Consider the following 25,057-nt stretch of genomic DNA (forward strand, 5'->3'; position numbering starts at 1 on the left):
ACCTCTTTCTTTTACAGATCAGGAAACTGAGGCCTAGGGAGGTGGCAGTGATTTCCCCAAGGTCACAGGGTAGCGTCAGAAGCAGGATTTGGACCCAGTCCTCTGTCTCCAAACTTTGTTCTTTCCTGCGTACCACTTGTTTTGGTTAGTCGTTTCAGTCCTGTCAGACTCTCCATGACCCTATCTGGCAGAGATGCTAGAGTGGTTCACCATTTCTTTTTCCAGTTCATTTTACAGATGAGAAAACTGAGGTAAATGGGTTGAAGTGACTTGTCCATGGTCCTACAGCTAGTAAGTGTCTGAGGCCTGATCTGAGCTCAGGAAGGTGGGTCTTCCTGATCCCAAGCCAGCACTCTGTGCACTTGGCACCACCTGCTGATCATGATCTTCCAGATCTGCTGAAGGCTCTGAGGTGTTAATTGAATGGTCGGTGTCAGAGGAGGATGTACTCTTCCCGATGCCATGGATATGCCTTGTGTACTCCTTCTCTGGCCAGTAAATGTTTCCCTACTAGTGGGGGCTTGAGGGACTTCTAGGAGTCTCCCCCCCAAAGGGGTCCTGCCTTGGAAGTTTCTCTTCGTTATTATTTTAAATGAAGCACTTTCATTGGCAGGACTGGTCACAATGACCTATGCCTTTGTGCCCTTACGTTATTTTTGAGGATACTGATTTTTTTGAGGCCATTGGGGTTAAATGACTTGCCCAGGGTCACACAACTGGTAAGGGTCTGAACCTGGATTTGAACTCAGGTCCTCCTGACTTCAAGGTCAGTGGTCCATTCGCTGTGCTGCATAGCTGCCCCAAGGATATCGATTTTAAGGAGAAAATGGAAGCTGACAGGTTTAGAATTTCTTGTGGTGTGTTTGCTGTCACCATCCTGGGCCGCCCTTTCCCTGTATACTCTCTTTCTTACTGTGTGTGTGTGTGTGTGTGTGTATGTGTGTGTGTGTGTGTGTGTGTGTGTGTGTGTGTGAGTGAGAGAGAGAGAGACAGAGAGACAGAGAGACAGAGAGAGAGACAGACAGATAGACAGGCACCATTCCATGATCATCTGTAAGATGCTACATACAAACATGGTGCAGACATTTAAGAGTTAAGGCAGCCTGAGGGCTTGGCTGGGCCAGCTCCCTAGGGAAGGCAGACAGCCTTCTTTCTGTGTCCTTGGAGCACCCTCAGCTGATCACCAAGGGCTTGGCTACTAGGCTACTTCCCGTGATGAGAAGCTCACTCGTTTGTGAGTCCATCCTAAACTCCATTGGCACACTTGGCTGGGAGTTTGCATGTCTCAGTTTGAATCCTTCCTTAGTCCTTATGGTCTTTGTGACACTGCATAAGTCACTTTACTTTGCTGAAGTGAGGAATGATATAAATGGATAAAGGATCTGCTGTATCATGACTGCACCCACAGCCAACACCAGATTAGTCAAGTAGGTCATAGGTTTTATAGGCAGGACCAGCTCTTTTGATGGGGAAAATGAGGCAAGGTAAATGACTTACTCAAGGTCACCCAGATATTAAGAACTGGACATCTATGCCCAGGCTCTCTGCCAAGTGTTTGGGGATAAAGGGGATAAAGTTTTTGGGGTCCCAGGGAGGGAGGAGGAGGAATCTGGGGACTCCACTTGGGCAGGAGGCTAGTTTTGTGAGTGAGAGGAGGGCTCCCTCATCCATGCCCGAGGCTCTGGCGAGCTTCCCTCTGCCTGGCAGACCCTGAGGTGAACAGGGTCTTCCCTAGAGCTTGTCTGGGCCAGGGAGGGAAGGGAGCAGGGTCCTGTGGGTTCCCATCCCTAACATGAGCTTCTTGTTGTTTCAGGTTGATCAGTTGAAACAGGAATTCTCCAAGAAGGAGTCGGAACTTTTGGCCTTACAGACCAAGCTGGAAACCCTCAGCAACCAGAACTCAGATTGCAAGCAGCATATTGAGGTGCTAAAAGAATCCCTGACTGCCAAAGAGCAGCGGGCAGCCATCCTGCAGACGGAGGTAAGGGCCACCATCCTGCAGAGCTAGGTGGGATGGGCTGCACCTGGCCAGGTACATGCCTGGAGCTTCGCTTGTCCATCTTGTCATCAGCACCTGTGAAACATCAGTAGGTGGTGTGGTGAAGGGAAAAGGGCTGTGCCTCTGGGTTTGAGGACAGGAGTTCAATTCTTGCTTCTGTCACACGCTGTCTATGCTATCTGGATAGAGCCAGAAAGACCTGAGTTCAAATCCTGCCTCAGACACTCACTAACTGGATGACCCTGGTCAAGTCACTTTGCTTCCACCTCAGTTTCCTCATTTGTAAAACGGGGGTGATAATCGCACCTGCCTCCCAGGATCATTGGGACAGTTAAATGAGGGAAATACACACAAACATAATTTTATCAATCTTCAAGGTTACTTGAATAGCTATGTAAACGTTAGCTATTAGTATTATAGCTTTGGTACCATCGTTCTTGAGTTACAAGATCTTGCCGAGCCTCAGTTTCCTGAGCTGTGAAATGAGGGGTCAGACTGTGTGTCCTCAGGGGGCCTTTCTATTTCTTAAATGAGCTTCGTTCATCCACTGTTCCTACAGGAGATATGGTTATGCATAGTTAGGGAAGTGTTGCCCTTGGAGTCAAGAGGACCTGAGTACAAATCCTGCCTCGGAGCCTTGCTAACTGCATGACCAAGCACGCAGAGTCCCAGTCTCCCCATTTCTAGAGTGGACATTGTAATACCTGCGTGCATACTTCACATGCCATTGCAAGCCTTGTGCTTGTCATTCAGAACTCCATCCCAGTCTTCTTCCAAGGGGCTTAGGATACTTCTAAGATCCTGTCTCACTCTGAATCCTGTGAATGCTCATGTGTAATAAGTGAGGGAGTCTGCTCCTTAAGTTCATTGATCAACATGGGGAGGCAAGGTTTTGCCCCCCTCCTGCTCTGAAAACAAAGTGAGTTTTAGGCAATTTAAAGCTGTTACTACAAAATATTCACTTTGGCCTCAACTCCACAAAATGGCAAGATTTTTCTCTCCCATTTCTCTGCCTTTTCTTTTGTCTAGGGACCCTGTAACAGTGAGCACCCTACCATACACAGGGGGCTGCTACCACAGCTTCTTAGATCTGCATTCATGAAAGGAAAGGCAACTTTGGAGGGGTTACCAATCACTTTAATCAGGCACATGTGTCATTCCTTTAACCAAGCACACATATTATTCACCTGGTTCAGGGAAGTCAATGCCCTGAACTTCAAAGAAAATACAGAGAAATCAAAGATCAACAGACATGGCTTCCTCTGCCTGACTATCAACAGACAGGCCCAGCTGTCTGACCATGGTTACCAGAGAGGGAAACACCAACATCTGGGTTTTCCAAGCTGGGAGGACTCCTTAGCAGCTTCCCAGCATCCTCATCTAGCCAAACAAAAACACTTCCAGTCAGTAAGCCCCAAAGTAAAACCTTAACTCTCAGAGTATTTATACCTTTTTTAGAGCCAGAGGGCATCACAACCCTTGAGAACCAGTGCCTCATTAACAAGAGGCTGTGGGCATTCCTACAAATCTTCCCTAATCAAACTCCCCTTGTGGGGAAACTCTAATCACATTAACAATACAAATACATATACTGTTTCTAGTTAAAGAAACTCTTGTTTCTGTACTTTACTCCTAGTAAAGATTCTTGATTGATAAAGGCAAGATTCAATCAGAGGCATTTGATTGTACTAAAACAAAAACAGCAAAAGATCCTATTCTGCTTGCCACCACAGACCCAATACTACATTTAATTTTGGGTTTAATTTAATCTAATTTAATTTAATTTTTTAAGATGAGAGATTATAGATCCATTAGATATTTTAAGCGGATGCCTTTTTCATGGCAGGAGAGGCACCCAAGTCATCTGTTCCCCTGAAAGGGCTGGGATTTCTGACCACTTGATGCAATATGAAAGGGGTGAGGCCAAGGCCAGTTGGCTTGTGACATCCTTGGAAACATGTCCTTTCCATCTCAGGCTCCTCCTGAGGCTGAATCCTGAGGCTGTCCTGTGTCTCTGAATTTGGGTGGAGCATAAGTAAAGGGGTACATGGAGGGAGGAGAGGGAACAGAGAAGGTGAGCAAGAGCCACCGAGGAACCTCAGCTCTCCCCGGGTTTCCATGTTCACTCAGTGCCATTCAGCCCAGTGCATATTAAGCACCTACTGTTTACTAGGTGCTATGCTAGGCAGTTGATACACTGGAGGAACTCCTATACTAACAGAGGTTATATTTTAAGTAGATAACTTATACTACTTGTTATAATATGTACCTAAATATATAAGCTCACATGCTCAATCCAGTTTCTCAAGATCATAGAGGGAGTAATAAGAAATTAATTCTGAAGTGAGAGTTTGGAGCTAGACCGTGAAGGGCACTGAATGTTAGGAAACAGAAGGAGGTTGAGGCAGCCTCATGTCCGAGGTCTCAAATGTTCTCCCAATCACAGACTGGGAGGCTGTGTGTCTTTCTCCAGGACCAAGGAAGCCAGGCTCCGAGCTGTTCGGAACTTTCTGTGATCATCTGATGAGTGTTGATTACTGTTGAGGTCCTTGATGGACAGAGCAGCCCAGACCCTCCCCACTGGTTTCTCTCTCTCTCTCTGTCTCCTTCTCTCTGTCTCTGCCTCCCTCCCCATTGGTCTCTTTGTGCTCCCATCTCACCTGCAGGATCTGGTATGGTTGGCTAAGCTTGGATGGCCAGGCTGTTGTGTGTTAGGAAGAGGAGGCTGAAATGGGGGGGAGGGATGAGTAGGACCCAAACCTCCCAGGTCTGTGCTGTGTTTTCTCTTTGTCCCATTGCAGTTTTTTCTCAGTATCCTTCCTTGAACACAATGGACAGCTGCTGCTGCTACTGCTCTCACTGCTCACCGCCCCCCTCCCCCTTGTCCAACAACAGGTAAAACCTGAATTGTTTTTCACCTCGCCCTTCCTGCTGAACTGGGGCTGACTTTCTAGGAAAGGGATTCCCCTGTCCATCTGACTCCCTGCTTTGCCCTTTGTTCCTGATTTCTTCCTCTTGTGTCTGCTTCTATTTCAACATGGCGCCTCTGTGGAGGAAGGAAGCCCCTGGGGTTTCACTCCATGCAATGGAGGCCCCTTGTAGTTAGTCGTTCAGGCTTCCATCCCATTGTAGGGCTTTGGGATTTGTAGCAGAAAAGGACTCTGGAGATCATCTGGTTCTGCCCTTACTTTTACAGATGAGGAAACTGAGACCCCAGGAGATGAAGCAACTGACCATAATTCACATACATGGTCAGACCCACTTCCTCTAAAGCCTGATCTCATTCTATTTAACCATACTTCATCTTACTCCTTCAGACCCCAGGCTTGGAATCAGGAAGACTTGAGTTCAAATTTTACCTCAGATAGTTCCTAGCTGTGTGACCCTGGGCAAGTCACTCAATCTCTGTTTGCCTCAGTTTCTTCATTTGTTAAGTGGGCATAGTAGTGGCATTTAATTCACAGGCTTGTTGTGAAGATCAAATGAGAGAATATACTTAAAAAACTATATAAATGTTGGATGCTTTTCATTATAATTGTTCTCACATATACACATTTATAGCATCATAAGTTAGAGTGACCAATGGTCTCAGAAATCATCTGACTCAACCTCCTAATTTTATTCCTCTGCCTCTGTCTTTATGTTTCTCTCCTTCTCTTTGTCATTTTGTCTGTCTGTCTGTCTCTCTCCCTCTCTCTCTCTGCCTTTCTGTCTGTCTGGTTCCCCCCGCCCTCCTCTCTCTCTCTCTCCCTCTCTCTCTCCCTCCCTCCCTCCCTCTTTCTCTTTTTCCCTCTCTTTCTCTTTCTCCCTCTCTTTCTTTCCCTCTCTCCCTCTCTCTCTCCCTTCCTCTCTCTCTCTCTCTCTCTCTGTCTCTCTGTGTCTTTTTGTCTCTTTCTGTCTGTCTCTCTGTCTGACTGTCTCCTCTTTGTCTCTCTCTCTTTCTCTGTCTCTGTTTCTGTCTGTCAGTCTCTCTCTCTGTCTCCTCTCTGGGTCTCAGTCTTTCGCCTCTTATTTCTGAATATACCCCTCACTCCCAGTCAGCTTTTCCTTGTAACAAAGAAAAAAAACATGTTGAAGTAAAACCAATGCATGTTGACCAGGCCTAATTGTGTCCCCCACCACCTATGGATAAGGAAAACAAGGCCGGGAGAGAGGAAGCAATTCCGAAAGAATGTTGTCCTGGTGGGAAGTGGCCTGGCCAAGATTTGAACCCTTGTTCTTTAACTCCCTTCTCCCTGCCAACCCCTCACCCTCCCACCCCCACCCCAGGGCTTGTACCTCTGCCTTCATTCCTTCTTCATTCCATGCCTTTTCATTGTTTCTTCCCCATTCTCTGTGTCTGACTTAGTTTTTCTTTATCTGGAACGAAAGCTTCTCCACAAATAAAAAGCTGCCTCTGGGACACCCAGCCCTCAGTGCATCAGGTGAGAAGGGGAGGTCTGCTTGAGCCTTTGAAACACATTAGAGAACATTTCCCCCTCATTTTAAAGCCACTTTTGATGGTAAAGGCCAGAGTGTGGCTTATGTTCAGGATGAACAGACTGTTAGAAATCACATTAAATGTGAGGCCTAGTGCTGGGCACATGGGGAATGCTCGATGAATCCCAGCTTATTCATTTCTTTATCAAAGTCGTTTTGCAAGCTCACTTATATTTTTCCCATTTGGCAGCCCTGCTCCTTCCCCTTCTGGCTCTCTTGGGGCCATTTTGGAGACTTTGGCTGTGTTCTAACTAATAAAGTTAGTTCTAGCCAAAGCTGTGGGCAGAGTAGAGTGGAAAGACCACTAGATGTAGAGACAAAAGACTGAGGTTCTGATCCCAGCTGCGACTGTAGCCTTCTTGGTGACTTTGGATTTGTCCTTTGCCCTCTGAGTCTCTTTTATCTCTTCTATAAAATGAAGCTTTAAACTGGTTGATCACCAATCAGTTAACATGCATCTATTAAGCACCTGCCAGGCCTGTGCCAGGGGCTGGGGATGCAGAGACAAAAATGGACCTAGGGACCTCAGGGACTTTACATTCAGTGGGGGAAGACAATACATACTTATGCAAGAATGTATAACATATTTACCAAGTAACATAATTTTGCGGGCCGAGAAGGCACCAGAAGGCATGAGAGTAGGAAGGCTTCATAGAGGAAGTAGTATCTGAACCAAACTTTGAAACAAACTGGAGATTTTAAGAGGTTGGGGGGGCACTGCCAGTATGTGGCACAGCCTGGGCAAAGGCGCAGAAACTGGATATGGAAAGTTTGTATATGAAGGTTACCACGAAGAGCCCCTTTGGCTGGATTTTAGAATGTTGGATGGGGAGCAAAGTAAATAAATCTGGGAAGGGAGGGTGGGGTCTGATGATAAAGAGTCTGTATCTGATCCTGGGGGCCAGAGCAGTTTATTGCATAAGGGGTTGCTGTGGTTAGACCTATTCCATAGGAAAAGCACTTTGGCTGCTGTGTGGAGTCTGGGTTGGAGAAGGTTGGGAGGCCAATCAAGAGGCCATCACCAAGGCGCAGGCACGAGGTGAGGAGAACCTGTGCTGGAGGCTGTGGGGGAGGAGAGGGACGGGACCTCCAGGTCACAGCGCTGCTCTCTCATGCTGACCGTTTGGGCCATGTCCCCTGCTCTCTCCATTCCCCCCCCCCCCCCCCCCCCCCCCCAACACACAGTTCTAATAATTGCAGACCCAGGCAAAATGGCTCCTCACCTCAAGTAAGCAGCACCCGTGAGCTAGAGAGCAATGCTCTAAAGCTGCACTTGGGAGCATGATGGCTTCGTCAGATGGAAATACCTTGGGAGCTTCCTCCCTCCCTCGCTCCCTCCTTTCCTCCCTCCCTCCCTCCTTCCTTCCTTCCTTCCTTCCTTCCTTCCTTCCTTCCTTCCTTCCATCCTTCCATCCTTCCTCTTTGTCTCTCTATTTTTCTTTCATTTTTCTGTAAAAGGTAATGGAGAACGCTGCCTTAACGATGCCCATTGCTGACAGGAAGCAATTTAAGGTGGAATTAGTGATAATTGTCTGATCTTGTGCAAAGGACTCTTGGCAGTGGGGCAGACTACATGAAGGGGAGGTTTTCCTCTAATTTTTCTTCCCTGAGGAGCAGAGGGAAACAAGAACCCTCAGGCTTATCAGGAGCCGGGGCATGAAGAGGAGATGTGGGCCGTGGCCTTGAAGCCTTCCAGAGGGAGCCAGACTCAGATGAAAGTGAGGGGCCCCTCATGTACCCAGGAAGCACTTGCAACACTAGCTTCTGGAAATCTTATGACGGGAATTCCTTCTCATCTTATTGCTGAGGGAGAAAAGAACTCTTTCCGTGGCAATAAGCTGGGGTTGGGGCGGGGGGAAGCTTTGCTCCTTTTTTTTCTTCTGGAAAGCCCGAGTTGTCAGCAGACTTCGGGTACCTTTTTATAACATGTCCTAGGCAGAGCTTTACATGGCAGGCTTTTGCCTACTGGGGAATTTGCCTTGGGTGGGTGGTGGTAATATGGGGTGGAGTGAGGCCTGGGGAGAGCTGGCAGGCTCTAGTTTCACGGCACTGTGGTTTGGCTACTGGCATTGTTTGTTTTAGCTTGTACACATGCCCAGACGCTATTTGACATGTGAGTCATAAATCAATAGAATAATGGTTATGCACATACAAAGATACCACACAATGCATAACATAATATTTGGTTTTTTAAAAATAGCTTCAAAGGCCTCCAAGGCCAGGATCCTGATTTTCCTATTCCCCCTTCATGTTTCTTGCTTCCTGGCTTGCATATTTCGACTTATACAGCGTTAATTCAACAGACATCAGAGAAGGTGGGCTAGTCATGGCAGAAGAGGGATGGACAAGCAGTGGCTAGCCTGCTCTTGGTGGCAGGCTCTGGTCAATGACTCTGGAAGAAGAGGGATAAAACAGGAGTTGCAGAATTGTGAAAACAACACAGATGGATTGCAAACTATACACTAGAGAGAGTAACGAACTTGTTTATTCTAATAAACACAATGTTCCTTCATTGACCATTAAAGGTGGGTACAACTGATGGACAGCTCATGTTCTTCACTGGTATCACTCCAGTGTCGAGAGTTTCTGAGGAGGCCTATGGTATGTTGGGCAGACCCATTGTTGAACAGCGATGAAATGCACACGGTTAGAGAGTGTATCTGGGGAGATCTACCCCATCAAAGAGATTGCCCAACTTGTATATCTCAGTGGACACCACATTCATTCAGTGGCTGTAGCATCCAGAGTAGTTATAAGTTCAAAGGGTCACTTGCTGGCACTCTCATCACAAAGATGGGAAATGACGATGGCATCAAGGACTGATCATGTCCTACACCAGATGTTTCTGTCTGTGGGACCTTCTTGATTTGACCAAACCTGTACTTCTCTTAAGCTAGCTCCTGTGTTCTGGCTAAAGGCCTGTGTTCTGGCTAAAGGCCTGCGTAGCTTTGCTTTGATGTTGGGTGAGGTGGCGGGCGGGGAGTGGGGGAGGGGGAGAAGGATGTTATTTGCCTTCAGAATTGAGTCCACAGCATTTCACATGCATTCTTTATTTTTTTAATGTCACAGAATGCCCCAAAGAAATGTAGCTCTTTGGGGAATGGGGGTCTTTCATTTTTGTTCTTAGCCTGATGTCAGGGAAAGTTAGATTTATTTTATTTTCTATCCTTTTCTTCCTCATTTATACTGATCTCCAAACTCCTGAGCATGAGAGAAGTATTATTCTTGGAAGAATATTCAATACTTTTTTGGAAGATGCATTGCATAAAAGGAACACTTAACACCCACTCCTGTGGTTATGAAACATTATCTGTTCCTTGATATTCATTTCTTTATTTTTAAATTTCATTGTAGCATAGGGATAGAGGGTGCTAATCATCACAATTGTTTGGCTGTCTATAAACATCGGTGTACTGTTGTTATAATCAGAATATGAGAACCTAGTCCCATGAGCAGTGAGTAAACACAGAAGCATGCCTGGAGAGGTGGGGGCATTTCATGGAAGAAAGAAGACACACATTTTTGGATGTAGCCAGTGTGGATATTGGTTTTATTGATTCTGCTTCTTTGTTAGTAGGCAAGATTTTATTTTTTTTTTGGAGGGAGGCAAAGCAGAGCTAGTGATAGTAATTAATATCCCTTGCCCCCCAAAATGGAAAAAGAAAGACTAGGGCATCAGTGAAGGAATGCACCAAAGAGAGGAGAAGGAAGTTGAGGGGAGACACAGAGAAGCAGGACAGCTTTGAAACTGCCATGTTGAATTTCTTATATACCTTAAAAAGAAGCAAACAGGACGTAGTAGAGATTCATGGCTTCATATGCAATCTTCTTCTTCTGTCCTTTGTAAATGGAAATGTTATTTGTTGATGTTTTTCAGTTTCAAGATAACAAAAAAATTAAAAAAAAAACTAAATAATTGTCCCAAGTTCTCCTAGGAGAAGCATATGAAGGATTTGATGGAGATAATTTCAGGGTGCATTTAAAGTCATCGGGAAGTGCCACTTCATTGCACACTTGGTTATTTAACATCGCCAAAAGAAGGCTAGGAAAAATGGTTCAGGATTAAGAAATGGAAAAAGCTGGAGGCTTCTAGATGATTGAGAACTTTCTCAGAGGAATACTTTTTAAAGACGAGAGCTTAACAGAGCAGAACGTGAGGAGCGTTGAGCAGCATTAGCACAGTATGAAATTGACTATTTTCTGTTAGGAAATGAGTTTCTGATGTGGCAGTGTTTGGATATCGGATGACTGTGGGCAGTTGGGAGAAAAGGGCACAATCAGTACTAAATTAGAATAAAGACTCAAAAGGCAGAGATTCTGTATTCAACTAAAAGTTATTTATAGGGGCATTTGGTGGCACAGTGGATAGGTTATGGGCCTGGAGTCAGGATGATTTGAGTTGAAAATCCAGCCTTAGACATGCTTCCTATCTGTGTGAACCTGGTAAAGTCACTTAACCTCTGTTTGCCTCGGTTTCCTTATCTGTAAAATGGATGTCATGATAGTTCCTACCTCCCAGAATGGATGTGAAGATCAATTGAGATAATCATTTTAAAATACTCAGCACGGTGCCTGACACATGGTAAGTGCTGAATAAACATTTCTCCTCTTCCTCCTCCTTCCCTTCTGTCCCCATTGGTCCCTTGATTCTGATGACACCGTTGGCTAAAGAAGTTCAGTTGATCTAAAGCAATCCGCTCAGTGAGGAGGCCAAAGAGCTCAGGAATCATTTCAACCAGTGAATACTAATCAGAGATACACAGTGTGACCCTCTATGAAAAGGCTGCTCTAGAATATGAAGTCATTTGTAAGGCATTGGGGAGAAGGTCATGGAAGCTCATGAGTGATATTGTCTCATAGAAAAGAGACGATGAAGAAATGAAGGGGAAAACTCATCTACAGTGATCTTGGCATAAGAGCCAATGAGCCAAGGGTGAGTTCCTTGAGAGTAGGTGTTATGTTCTTTTTGTATCCTCAGTGCTTAGCAGAGAACTTGGCACACAATAATTGCTCAATAAAGGTGCTATTCATTCACTCACTTACTCATTCATTCATTTGTTCATTCATTCAAGGACCATGAAGGTTGAGAAGGGATGGATGAGTTAGGATTCTCAGAGGTAAAGAGGGTCCTTGTAGTGATGAGAACAGAGTCATTAGAGTTTTAAAATGTAAGTATTTTAGAGATAAGATGCAGATATTAAGATGTCAAAACTCTTGTAATAATATCCCTTCTCCCCCCAATTTTTTCTTATAATCAATTAGAGGACAAACCAATATGTGTTGGTTGTGTGATTGGTGTGTAAGATAAATCATGAGGACTGAATTCCTAACACAGCACCCTTGTATGCACTCAGACTTTGTTGGGGCAGCGTTCAGGATCACTTATGACAAGGTGAAGATTGAACTTAATATCATAACGACCTTTGACAAAACTAAACATGTCAAACAAAATGTTAATGTCTGAGGGAATGTTTACCTTCCTGAGAAAGCAAACTTTTCAAGCATTTCTCAAATACCTACTTATCTCTGTGTAATCACCATGTATATAGAGGCCAGCCCTGTGGGCTAATGCTTTGATGTGAAAGGCTTTGATTAAAACAGACCCACTTAAGACGTGGCCCAGTGGAAAGCACTGCATTAGGTATCAGAGGATTAGACTCGAGGTCTCAGTTTCCATATCTGCAAAATGAAAGGGTTAGAGAAGAGCATTGTCTTATGGACCTGTTTACAGTCTGGTGAAGCCAATGGACCCCTTCTCAGAATGATGTTTTTAGATGCATAAAAGAAAACATTATTTTAATAATAATAAAACAGTTATAAAGGAAAGTAATTATGTTGAAATGACATTATCAATTTTTTTAAAAGCCAGGTTCATGGATCTGAGGTTAAAAATCCATGGTCTCGATGGTTCCTGAGTCCCTTCCACTCTTAAATCCAAGATTCTTTAGCTGGTAGCTTTAATTCCCCTATTTCTAGTTGTTAAAAGTACATGAAATGACTTCTTTTCCATCTATAGTCAGACTCTTCACTCTTTCAGATACATCTCTTTCCTCTCCATTGGTCGGAAATGAGGTAGAATATTCATCACTAATAATAACACCTGAAACACAGAGCCGCGGAAGGTTTGAAGAGCGTCGTTGGCTTCGCTCTTTTACAAACGACAAAATGGTGGCTTGGGAAGGTGAAGGGGTCAACTTGAGGTCCCCAGCTGGGATGCCTGAGGGCTCTCCGCCTTGGAAGTCCAGGCTTCCATCTCACTCCAAGACTCGTTATTCCATTCTGACTCTCATTGTGCTGACCATGTGGCCTCCTCTCCAGACATGGGCCAAGCACTGTGTGAAGGGCTGGGGAAACCTTTCCTGATCCAAGGAGCCTACCTTCTTCTGGAGAAGACAGCCACATCAGCAAGGACAGCGATAATATAATAATTAGAATTAATGTGTTAATTATAGTAAGATATTTTTACGTACTTTATGTATAATTTATATGTATTATATATAATTAATAGAATAATAATTGACAACAACTAGCATTTCTATAGCTTAGCTTTTACTTTTACAAACCACTGTCTTACTTGGTCCCCACAACAATCCCATGAGTTAGGGGCTATTATTATTCCCAATTCACAGATGAGAAAACTGAGATGGAGAGGATTAGTGAGTTACACATGGTCACACATCTAGAAAGAATCTGAAGTAGGATTTGAACTCAGGTCTTGCCGACTCCAAGTCTAACTTTATCCACTTTGCCATCTAGCACCCCACGAGATAACTTATCTGCATACACACACACACATACACATATATGTGTATATATACATATATTATACACACACGTATATGGGAACATATTTGTGCATCAGTGTATAGGCCATGGGATTTTACTGGCAAAAGAAGCTCTTGGATGAGAAACCTCCTTTCTACTAAGACAGATGCCCACAATACAAATGTATGTATTTGTAGGCATCTATGAGCGCACACACGTATGTATATGTATGCATAAACATATATGTGTTTATATATGTGAATGTGTACACATATGCATATATGTGTGTATGTGGACACAATACATATGTGTGTATGTATATATAAATATATGTGTGGATTTCTTTATATAAACATGAATAAATATATATCTGGAGTTATGATTTTCTTTGTGAAGGGAACTCCCGGTATAGAAACTTCCTACACTAATGCAGATCAGCAATTTGTCTTCAACTTTGAGGCTTAGAGAGTTTCTTGGGTGCTTGTGAGAAATGGTGACTTGACTTGCCCCGAGTCACCCAGCGGCTGGTTTTGACTTACTGACTTGGGGCTAGCTCTCTGGAGACTACACCACCCTGCCTAACCATGTGTAGAGCCCTACCTATGACTTTACAATTTACAAAAAAGATTTTCCTCAACAACCCTGCATGTGAAGAGCAATGCCCACTTTGGACAGGTATTTAAAGTCCAGAATGATTGGCTCAAGATACAGAAAAAAATGGAATGATAGTATTTATCTTGGCCTCCTCTCCAGCCCAGGGGTTAAACTTTAGTCACTTCCTAAGTTTAAAAGCAGGAGGAGGTTCCCCAAGAACATGATGGTATTCGGTGAATTTGGTGGCCACCCTGCTCCTGCTGAGTCACCTGTGACTCAGTGGAATCTCCCGATGAGAAGGCCAACCAGCTCTGCCAGCATCTGGGATGAGTCAGAACACTGGAGGCTTGACCTGCCAAAGAGTTCTCTGTGTGGGCTCAGAGCTAGTTTAGTCTGCCTCTTTTTTTCTGTCTCTCTGTTCCCATTGCTTCTTGGTTCCTTTCTCCTGGAGAGCTTCAACGGCTGGAGAGATAAAGAGAAAAGAGCTTGTGACCCGTGATACTGGTGGAACTCCTGGGGATGGAGGGATTTGGCTACTTCTGGTTCTCACACCTACAACACTGACCTTTCCCATTCCCTGGCAGGTGAAAAGTCCTTTCCTGCTTGGAGATGGAAATTGATGTTTGTCATAGGATGGAAGTCAGTGTATTTTATTTTAAAATACGGATTTTTATTGAACTTCTTAGGACTGTTGATGGAACAGCAATAGTGCTCTTTATGTATTTCTTTACATGTTGCCTCCCTTGTTAGATTTTAAGGTCCTTGAAGGCAAGGATGACCCTTTGCCTCTTTTTGTATCTCCAGGGCTTAGCACAGTGCCTGGTGCATAGTAGGTACTTAATAAATGTTTATTGATTCATTGAAGCAGCACAGAGGACATTGTGCTGGGCTTAGAGTCAGGATGACCCAAGTTCAAACACTATCCCAGAGAGAGCCTGGTATTCCATTCCTCCATCTATAAAATGATGCCAACAATACGCACGTACACACAGCATGATAATGATGAGGAGCCATTGAAATAATATTTATGAGTGAATAAAACTATTAAATGGTGTATGCCAGGCACTATTCTAAACTTGAGGTACAAATACAAAATTGAGATAATTTCTGCCTACAACGAACTTACATGTCTGATGTAAGATGAAGAAAACACATGGAAGAAGATCCAGAGTTGATCACTGGAAGGATTTGTGGGTTGGCAGAATGGCTTGAAAATGGCTGTGCAGTGAAGTGGTGAGCCCAGTGCTTGGTGTGGGGAAGGTACGAGCTTACTGATCAGAGCCCAGGCTTGGAATGATGAGAATTTGAGTTCAGGTGGGAAGAGGCTGAGGAGGAAACTAGAGTGTTGGCACCATGGCTTGGGGATGTCTTGGGAATGTTTATAAAGTATTTTACAAATCTTGAAAGCCCTCATTTCTCCCTCCATCTCCTTTCTCTGTCTCTCTCTGTCTCCCTCTGTCTCTCTCTGTCTCTGTCTCTGTCTCTCTCTCTCTCTCTCTGTCTCTGTCTCTCTCTCTCCCTCCCTCCCTCCCTCTCTCTCTGTTTCTCTGTCTCTCTCTGTCTCTCTGTCTCTCTGTCTCTGTCTCTGTCTCTGTCTCTCTCTCTCTCTCTCTCTCTCTCTCTGTCTCTCCCTTCCTCCCTGTTGGTCTAGATCTATTATTTAATCAATTTAGGGAATCCTGGTATGAAAATGTTTTCCACTCATACATATTAGCAACTCATCTAAGACTTTGAACCTTAGTGAGTTTCTGGGACGTTGAGAAGTGTCAGAGGGAAGATTTGAATCCAAGTCTGATGCCAAGGCTAACCTTCTGTCTCTGCAGCTTCTAAACATAATATAAATGTCCGCTATATTATTTATTTAATATTCAAAGTATACAGTTTACAATAACTCTGAGATAAATAGACTTACCTATGTCTGGAGTCTTTGATGGAAAGAAAGTACCTTTAGAAAGTATTTGTTTGTGACAATAGCAATTTCAATTAGTCAAGAAACATTTTAGACTTAATAAATCTACTTATAAACTTATATCAGAATTCTTGTTAATGTTGTAAAAGATGAGACAAAGTCAATTTAAGGGGTAGGCAAAATCCTCACGTAGCTGCTGAGCAACCATTTTAATCTTTCTCTGTTTTTAAGTTTTAAACTGCTTCTATTTGATATGATTAGACTTTACTACATTTTTATTGATAATTCTCATTTGAAAGAAAGAAGGACATAAGTCAGCTGGGTCATAGCTCCTGTGGTGGTGATGATTGTGTGGTCTGCAGAGCTCTTTATCATTGATGGAGAAATGTTTGGGACTACAGTTATTGTGACATTCACCTCTTCTGGTGCAAACATTTGAGTGTGGTTTTTATTTTCCATTTTGAGGGACTAGCTGATGACAGTGCCAAGCAATGCATTTTTCTCATCTTAATGTATATGGTCTTGTTTACTTTCTCTCTTACTAACGATGGGAAAACCTGAGGGTCAGATAAAAATAAGCCAGGATCAGGCTGTGGGAGCTCCAGAACACTAAAAACATCTTTGGACCCAAGAAGAGAAATCTACAAAGCTTTCTGAGCTTAAGCAATTTAGGTAGCTCCTAGTATGGAGCACTTGGTTTGGTAAATCTTTGGCATTAGATGGGAACTTTGAAGGTATGACTTTGTGACATGATTTTTATGAGAAGATAGTCTAGTCTAAGTGTATGTAGCCTGGGTTCCCACTCAATCATGGTTCTCCTGAAAGCTACCACCAGCCAGGTTCAGGGCTTGCTTTGGGTCAGCATTCACTTAAAAGTCATAGATTATGAGCCCCCACCAGTTCTTTTTTTTAACCAGACCAACAAGAGGACATATAGATCAAAGTGAAGGACATCAAATTGAGTAGCCTAGGTAAATGAATAACAAAGAAAATCCCTCCTTCCCAGTATTTCCAGAGTTATAGAGATGACCATAAAAGCAAAAGGTAGAGAAGAAGGCTTCCAAACTTTGCCCTGGAGACATTTGGCAGTTGATAATGTCTGTGATATGGCATGTAACCAATTCATGCATCATTAGGGACTTGGGCAGGTAGCTGCAAACCTCATTTTGATTGATAGATAGTTCAAGGATAAATTGCATTTTTAAAGAATTTATGACAATACCTTATTTAGTACTCAGTGTAAAATTGCTTGTGATTGCATAAACACAGGTGTGCATTGTGGATTGTAATGAACTGTGAAATAGGTAGATGGCTACAAGGAAATTCTATAAATTGTGAGCACTGTTCTGTCAGCATGCTAACTGGATTAGGAAAATTCATTGTCCAGAGTGTAACTGAATGCGAGTGTGATGTGTGTATGAGAATTAGGTCCGAAGAGCCAATAAAATGGGGGAAGAAAGGTGAGGCTGGGAGATGTTTTTTCTGTGGTTTCCCCCACAAAATGAATGCTAGGGCAGAAGGACTCTCCAATATGAATGAGTATTCAGAGGACTGCCAAGAAGGAATAAATATGAGCAGACAGCAGAGAATTTATGGGGTAAAACCACAAACACCTTATTTTCCATTGTTCTAAAATAATGCTATTTTACAAGGTTCTTTTTAAAGTAATTCTGCTTTCAATTTGGTATTGTTACTACAGTCGAAATCTCATTATAACCAGTCTCATTACAACAACAATTGTTTTTAACCAAAATATTTCCAAGTCTGAGGCAATGCCAAGCTGCTGACTTCTTTTTTCTTTTTGAGCAATACTTGAGATAATCAGATTCCCGTATAGCAGAAGAATTTGGATGGTTCCTTAGAGTCTATTGTCCCGTGGTATTTAACCTGTGCCGAACAATATCTAATTCCAGACACTGAATTTCTTTTAGCTCACATACCAAATTAAAGCATGAACTGGGTCCTATGTTATTCTGTACAGTGTTGAATTCCCATCCTGCCTTTGTCCTCTTTGGGGAGTACAAAGTTGGGATTATTAGCGCTTTCTCTTGGTTATGAGTCCACATGAAAAAAGCGTGGCCTGGGACACTCTAGATTTCATTGAGAATTGACAAAATCCAATTAGACAATTATCGATGAAGAAATCCAAATCCAGGGTTAAACCTGATACACTGGCTAATAGTTTGGGGGGAAGCAAGGTATTCAGCTCATGTCTGTGGGAAGTTGACTTGCCATTAAAAAAAAAAAGAAAAGAGATGACAGAATTTAAGAGGAGAGAAATGCAGCAATCCTCTCACCAACCCCAAAGACCCATTCTTTCATTTTTCTGTATTTTAAGGAATGTAGGATTTATTAACTACTTCCATTCATAATTTTTTTGGACCTCTCTCCCAGTTTGATCCATCTAGTGACTTTGTGGTTGTGTTCTTTTGACACTCAAGATAACTTTGTAACACTTGCTACTATTCCAAAATTGTAATTATGAGAAAACCACAGGTACTGAGGATTTAGGCTTCAATGTATGAAGGGTATATTGACAAAGCTGTACTAAATATAGAGAGAGTATAGTTGTAGTGGATTCAATGCCAGACTCGGAGTCAGGAAGACCAATGTCTCCTTTCTGACACCTACTTGTTGTCTGTTCATGGATTGATCAAATGGGTTAATATTGGTAAAGCACAAGTGCCTGACACATAGTAGAAGCTTATTCCATCCTTTCCCAATGGGATAACTACATCCATAATACCTGCTATACATGTTTGGAATGAGACTTGAATGAGAAAATGGGTTTTTTTTAAAAGGTCCATGAAAACCTTAACAGCTCACATAAATGCAACTTGTCGTATTTATTGAGCAACAGTGTAGCCTAATGGAGAGACAGCTGGCCTGGAACTCAGGAAGAACCTGGTTCAAGTCCTGCTGCTGACACTTCCTGTCCTCACAGTGTGTCTAGGGATCTCTCCTTCAGCATTCTTTGCCTGTGAATTACAGGGGAGTTGCTCATCTGTATCAATCATTCAATGTCAGGAAACATTTTTTAAGCACCTATTATGTGCCAGGAACTCTGCTAAGTGCTATATCTGTGGAGGACATTTCCACAAAATACTAGTGGAATCGCTTGTCTGCACCAAATATTCTTATATATTATTCATTTATCCTGTCTGACTCATCCAGAAAGATGTCATCCCAGATCGGGTTGTAAGGATTCTACAGAAATATGAGAGCATGTCCTCATCTCACATTTTTACGATCAACTACTACCGGCTCACACTTTCTAATGCTTCATATCTACAAAGTACTTTCCTATTTCCTGTATCTTGTCCGTTCTTGCAACAACCCTATTAAGTGAGTGCCCCATTAAAGAAATTGTGGGTGAAGAAAACTACCCTGACTTGTTCTAATTTAGACATTTTCTAATTAGTTATATAATGAATCCAGATATTTATTTTACATTCATCTGTTTCATCACCCCCCCCCCTCCCCCCCGCCAAGTTTTGATTTGGGTAACAAAATATAGCCCATGCCTGTGCCCGAGGGTCGTACGGCCACTAAAGTTTGATTTTACTCTGAATTTTTTAATGTTAATGTCAATGGAATTTAGTGTTTTTTTAATAGAAGAAAACTATCCATTACCTCTTAAGTGTATTACATTGTCCTTATTCACTCATCGACCAACAGATAGTAAGCCCTGTTGTTAAAAATTTGTCACAGTATTTATTGGAGAGCTAATGACTCCTGACTAATAAAATAAGGCACTGAGCTAGGATCTATTCTACTTCCTAGTAAAGAAGACCAGAGTTCAAATTCTGCCTTTGCTCCTTAACTAGCTCTCTGATCCCTGGAAGTCACTTAAACTTTTTGAGCCTTGGCTTCCTCATTTATAAAATGCGTCCAGTAATATCTCCTGTGCCATCTTTCTGGGTTTATTGTGAGGCACATATGAAATAAGGGATATAGAGAATTTTGAAGGGTGTCTTAAAAATGTTGGCTAACTGTGATGATGGTGGTGATGATTGCCAACTAACTCTGTGTGGGAAAGTCACCATTGGGAATTTTTCCAACAGCATCCAGAATGTGTGTGTGTGTGTGTGTGTGTGTGTGTGTGTGTGTGTGTGTGTGTGTGTGTGTGTGAGTGAGAGAGACAGAGAGAGACAGAGAGACAGAGAGAGAGACACCATCCTGAAAGGAAACAGGGCTGCTTAAGACCATTCTATACAATACCAATTACCACTGAGAGGTTTAATATATGTTTCAGCTCTGGTTGCATGATCACTGACTCCTCAACCTTTCTTCTGTGGTCAAAAGCACATATGGGAAAAAATACATTGATTTTAAGATTAGAGTGGAGTAACTGAATTAAGAAAATTGCTCCCAGTTTGCCAATTTTGGACATTGGACATATAGTGTATTGCCCCAACTCTAATAAAAAATTGCATATTTTGTCAATAGCTGTAATATGTCCTACTTTGAAGATCTCTTTCTAGAGTGTCTTAAGGTTTATGAATCACTTTCCATCAGCCCAATGAGGTACATAGGGGAAGTATTATTATCAATAGTTTAAATATGAGCATAGAGAGACTTGGGGTGGTTAAATAATTTCACTAATTATTAGGCACCCAAGTAGTAAATTTCAAGGTCAGAATTGAACCCAGGCCTCTCCTGACTCCAAGTCCAGCATTTGTACTATACCAGAGCTAATTGTAGCATTCTTAATTTTGTTTCTAAGAAGTTTTCAGTAGCATGATTAACAACTTTATTGGGAAATACTTTTCAAGATGTCACATGGGTAGGCATGGAGCATGTAAGCTATGTCTAGTTATCTCTTAGTTTTGTAATAAAGCTGGGTAATCTTTTTTCAAAGCACATGTTTCTTTAAGGACAACCATCCCACTATTTCTATTGAGTGATTCCTTGTCTCACCTTGCTCATGACCACCATTTACTTCTCTGTGGTTCTTGGATGAGACTCTTTGTCAGGCCTTCTGGTTCTGTTCTTAATGCCCTTGGAATGACTTTGCTTAGTGAGGTCTCTCATTAAGCTTTCTTTAAATTTTTAATAATTTCTTTCCATTTCTTTTTTTTCTTTCCATTTTATGCGGCAATAATGCCCTTAATCTTTGATCAGCCTCCTCTGTAAGATTTTACAAATGAGTTTATATTCCCAACTGGTATTTCCCTTGGCTTATACATCTTTCTCCTTGGGAAGAACATCAACTGTTTACTGACTAAGGAAGGTCTTAAGACTTCTCATTTTAGTTACTAATTTGTTGTAATCGTTGTCAATGTCCTTTCCTATATTCATTTCCAACTTTTTGTAGTCAATAATTTTTCCATATAGGTCAGATTGCAGTTTTTAAAATCACACCTAACTTTTTCTTATTTTCTTGTTTCATTCTGCTTTCTTTTTACTAACCTTGATCTTTCCTTTAACAAGGCCTGGCTATACACAGAGCATTGATTCAGGAGGTCTCTTGTATTAGTAACAAATCATTTACCATCACCTTGTCTTTATATAGTCTGAACTCTGTATCTGGAAGGCATGCCTTCCCCAACCTTGACTTAGGTCAAATTTGGCCTCCTTCATGAAACTTTTCCTAATTGCCCCAGCTGCAAATCACCCCTTCTGTGATTTCATTTTTATTTTGCATGTAATTATCTGTGTACATGAAGTCTTTCCCAGTCCTTTTTGATGCTAGTGCCTTCCCTCTGATGAATATCTCTAATTGATCCTATATAGATCTTATCTATACAAAGTTATTTGCATACTGTCCCTCTGTTAGACTGTGAGAGCTTCTTGAGGGCAAGGGTCATTTTAAAAAAAATTCTTTGTATTCTCAGTGCTTAGCATAATGCATGGCATACAGCAAGTGCCTACTGTTATTGACTTGATTTGGTGCACTGTTTCCCCTCAATAGACTGTAAGCTTTTTGGTAGCAGGGACTGTTTTATTTTTACCATTGTATTCCTAGTAATTGGTACATAGCAGGCACCTAATAAATGCTTGGTGGAATGTTAAAATTTTTTTAAAAATATCATATTTTTAGTGCTACCCATGTTTAGCAATTTCTGATCCTTCTTTCAAGAAAGTATTTCATGGTCCATAGGCAGGGGCCTTCTGTGTAGCCCTTAAGCTTTTGACTTAACTCATTCCTTGCTCTTGGCTTTTTCTTTCAGTGTATTTTTCAGCACCTTCAAGCTCTGCATAGAAGTCATTGAGTTTTATAGCATATGTTGATTTAACTGTAGAATTTCTCTGCCTCCTCATCCTCTGTAACAGATATTGGTGCTTAAGCTGCAATTATTTTCGCAGTGGTTTTTCTGAGAATACTGATCATGCATTCTTCAATCAGATATGACCACAAGTCCCCTAGAATGATGACTTTTGTTGCCTTTCCGATGCATGATAAAACCAGCTCCACTAATTCCATATTTCCTTTTCCAAGGAGAACTTCTTTGTCATTGAGCTACAATTTGACTTTCATCTTCTCCTTTGGTTTATAGGGAGAATGTTAAGATTGATGAGATTTGGTTGCTTCCATGGCACGTCCACTCATCATGGTCACTGGACAAGGAGCTCACAGTTGGAGCATCAGCAGATAATGTTTCTATCTACTCTAAAAACAATGTGATGCTTAGCATCCTGTTCCCCATTTTCCATCACTCAGCCATACTTCCTAGAGGAGTGAAAGAGACTGAGGGAGCATCCTGCATCTTCTTTATTTCATGGGTTTCCATTCTCCTCCCATTACCTGTGCCTGCCTATCCTTTCTTTAAGTCGTAGCTTCTCTACTGCTGACTCATCTTGAAACTTCCATTAGCATCTGGGGCCTCTGTGCCCTGGATCAGTGGACCATCCCCATAGCCATCAACTTTCCTCCACTGGTGACTTTTTCTGGGGCTTCCATTTTGTGAAAGGGCCAAACTGCCTTCACTATTTGCTGGGCTCTCTTCCTAACTTTTTGGGCTTTAGTGACCTTCTTTCTCATTCTGTTTCCTACCCTTTTGTTTGTTGTCTTCCTTCATAGGTTGTCCTGACCTATTTCTTGCCACTGGACTTGGATGACTCTGGAGGAGAGAGTAAGGCTGGTGACTTTGCATAACTCTGCCTCACTTAAATTCAATTCACTTGCAAGTCAAGACATTACCCTCCTGGTGTCACCCTTCCTCTTCCAGAATGAAGGACAACCAATAATTGCTTATTAGAATATAAGCTTCTTGAGGGCAGGGACCACCTTTTTTTTTTGCTTGTTTGTATTTGTATCATCAGCACTTGGCACAATGCCTAATACATGATATTTGCTTCCCCATTATTTAATAAATTTAATAATTTTTTAAAAATTAAGTTAAATTAAATTAAAATTAAAAATTTTTTAAATGAAAAATTCTTTACTGTTTTGGAAAACTTCTTGCAATCTACCCATTGAATGGAATTCTCTACAGCTGGATGATATCACACCTCTGACTTTGGACACCACTGAGAAATAAATCCCCTCCTAGTCATGGACTGAAGATATCATGCTGTCCTCTTTGATGTCTGACATATTGGTGGATTTTAGTGCTAGGAAGGTCTAATTTCTGTTTTACTATTAATACCTTTTACTCTAGAAATATTATTGCTAATTTTCACTCTAGAAATTTCTTCATTACTGAAACAATTATAATATAATTTCATATTCCTCAATATATTTAAGTTAGTCCTAGGGTGAAATATTTAGAATAAGAAAGAACCTTAGATGGCATCTAGGTAAATTCCACCTGCCCCCTCCCTCCCCTTTACAGTTGTGGGAATCGAGGCTAAAAAACCCAAATGAACTACTCATAGTCATCCAGGTGTTTCATGGCAGCGCTGAGATTTGGTTCCAGATTCTCGGAACCTCGTAGTATATGTGGCTCCCGAGAAGTACAAGCATCTTTCTGGTTGAGGTCCTCTTAAATCCTAAAAGAGGCAGCTTAGTCTAGTGGCATGTTGGAATGGAAGTCAGGTAAAGCTGGGTTCAGATGCACACCCTAACATTCACTAGCTGTGCAACCCTGAACAGATCACTCACTCATCCATCAGCAAGTGCAAATCAAGTGTTTATAGTGTTCCAGACATTCTGCTAAGTGCTGGGGATACAAAGAAAGGCAGACAGTCTCTGTCCTCAAAGATCTTACATTAAATCACAGATGGATTGTGATCTGCATTGGTGGAGGGAATCTCCTACTGGAAGTCTCTTCTTCCCTTCCCTCCACCCCCAGGACAGAATCACAGACGCTTTGCATATTTGCATGTGAACCCCAGGTAACTTCCAAGCACTCAGTCATAGGAAGGTTGCCCATTCAGTGGTAGAGTGAATTCCCCATGCTAGCACCAACACAAATCTTTTCCATATTCATGTATGATAATAAAAGACAATACCTAGAAGTTGAAACGACACTGATTTGAAAAGGCTTATTCAATAATCCCCAAGACCAGCAGCACATTTGCTCTGGACTTGCCCGAATCCCTGCGTGAGTGTGTGTGCCTTGTCAGTGAATTGCTGGAAACCCCATCTGTCAAGAAGAGGCATGCCAATTTTCTCTAGTCTTTTCTAGAAAGCTAATTTCAAAGTAATACCATATGTTGGGTGAAACACAACCAAGCCGAGATCATTATCAGAAGATATTAATGTACCGGAGAAAGGGACTTGCAGGAAAAAAAAAAGAGATTTGAGTCGGGGAGTGTTTTTAATCCAGTCCACTCTCCTCCAGCGGACATTCCGCCCCATTCTTCTCCTTCTTCACTCAGTGCCTTTGGGAACGTTAGCATCTCCCACCTCCTGGATTGCCAGAAGACCCTCCTTCTCGGCCTTTCCCTTGCGGGTCCCAAACCTCCCTGGCCCAGATCCAGTATTTCCTTCTCCCTAAACGTTTCCCTTACTTTCAAAGCCCACACTGATTTTGCCTTTTCCTGAACTCCTTTAACATTATACGTCTAGACGCCTAGAATGTGAGACTGAACCACGCGATTTAACACTTAATTATATGCTACCTTGGTTTGTTCTCCGTTTATTTCTCACATGTAAATCTTGTGTCTGACCATTTGAAAGCTCCTTGAAGGCAGGAGCTGAGCCTTGCCCTTTGTTTGATCCTTCCACAGGGTCTAGCTCAATAAAAGACATGGAGAAGGTACCCAGCTGTTTTGGGGTATTTCATTATTCTTCTACCAATCCCATGTCTTGGTTCCCAGCCAAGACCTTTCCTCTGCTTTGGAATGCGTGCAGGGTCAGCACAGCATCTGAGGTGGGTTGACTGACCAGGACGGGCGGGCTAATACAGCATTTTAATTTCATT

At 42.3% G+C, this 25,057-nt stretch overlaps 1 protein-coding gene across 6 annotated transcripts in view; it reads left to right on the forward strand.

Moving 5' to 3' along the window:
- Positions 1-25,057, forward strand: part of ERC2 (ELKS/RAB6-interacting/CAST family member 2) — a 1,010,504-nt gene that overhangs the window by 279,599 nt on the left and 705,848 nt on the right. For all 6 annotated transcript variants that reach the window (XM_072599028.1, XM_072599030.1, XM_072599026.1 and 3 more), the window contains one exon: positions 1,814-1,981. In XM_072599028.1, coding sequence (XP_072455129.1) covers positions 1,814-1,981 — 168 coding nt within the window. The remainder of the gene's footprint in view (positions 1-1,813; positions 1,982-25,057) is intronic.

The sequence above is a fragment of the Notamacropus eugenii genome, chromosome 3 (genome assembly GCF_028372415.1).
Source record: "Notamacropus eugenii isolate mMacEug1 chromosome 3, mMacEug1.pri_v2, whole genome shotgun sequence".
NCBI classification, from domain to species: Eukaryota; Metazoa; Chordata; class Mammalia; order Diprotodontia; family Macropodidae; genus Notamacropus; species Notamacropus eugenii.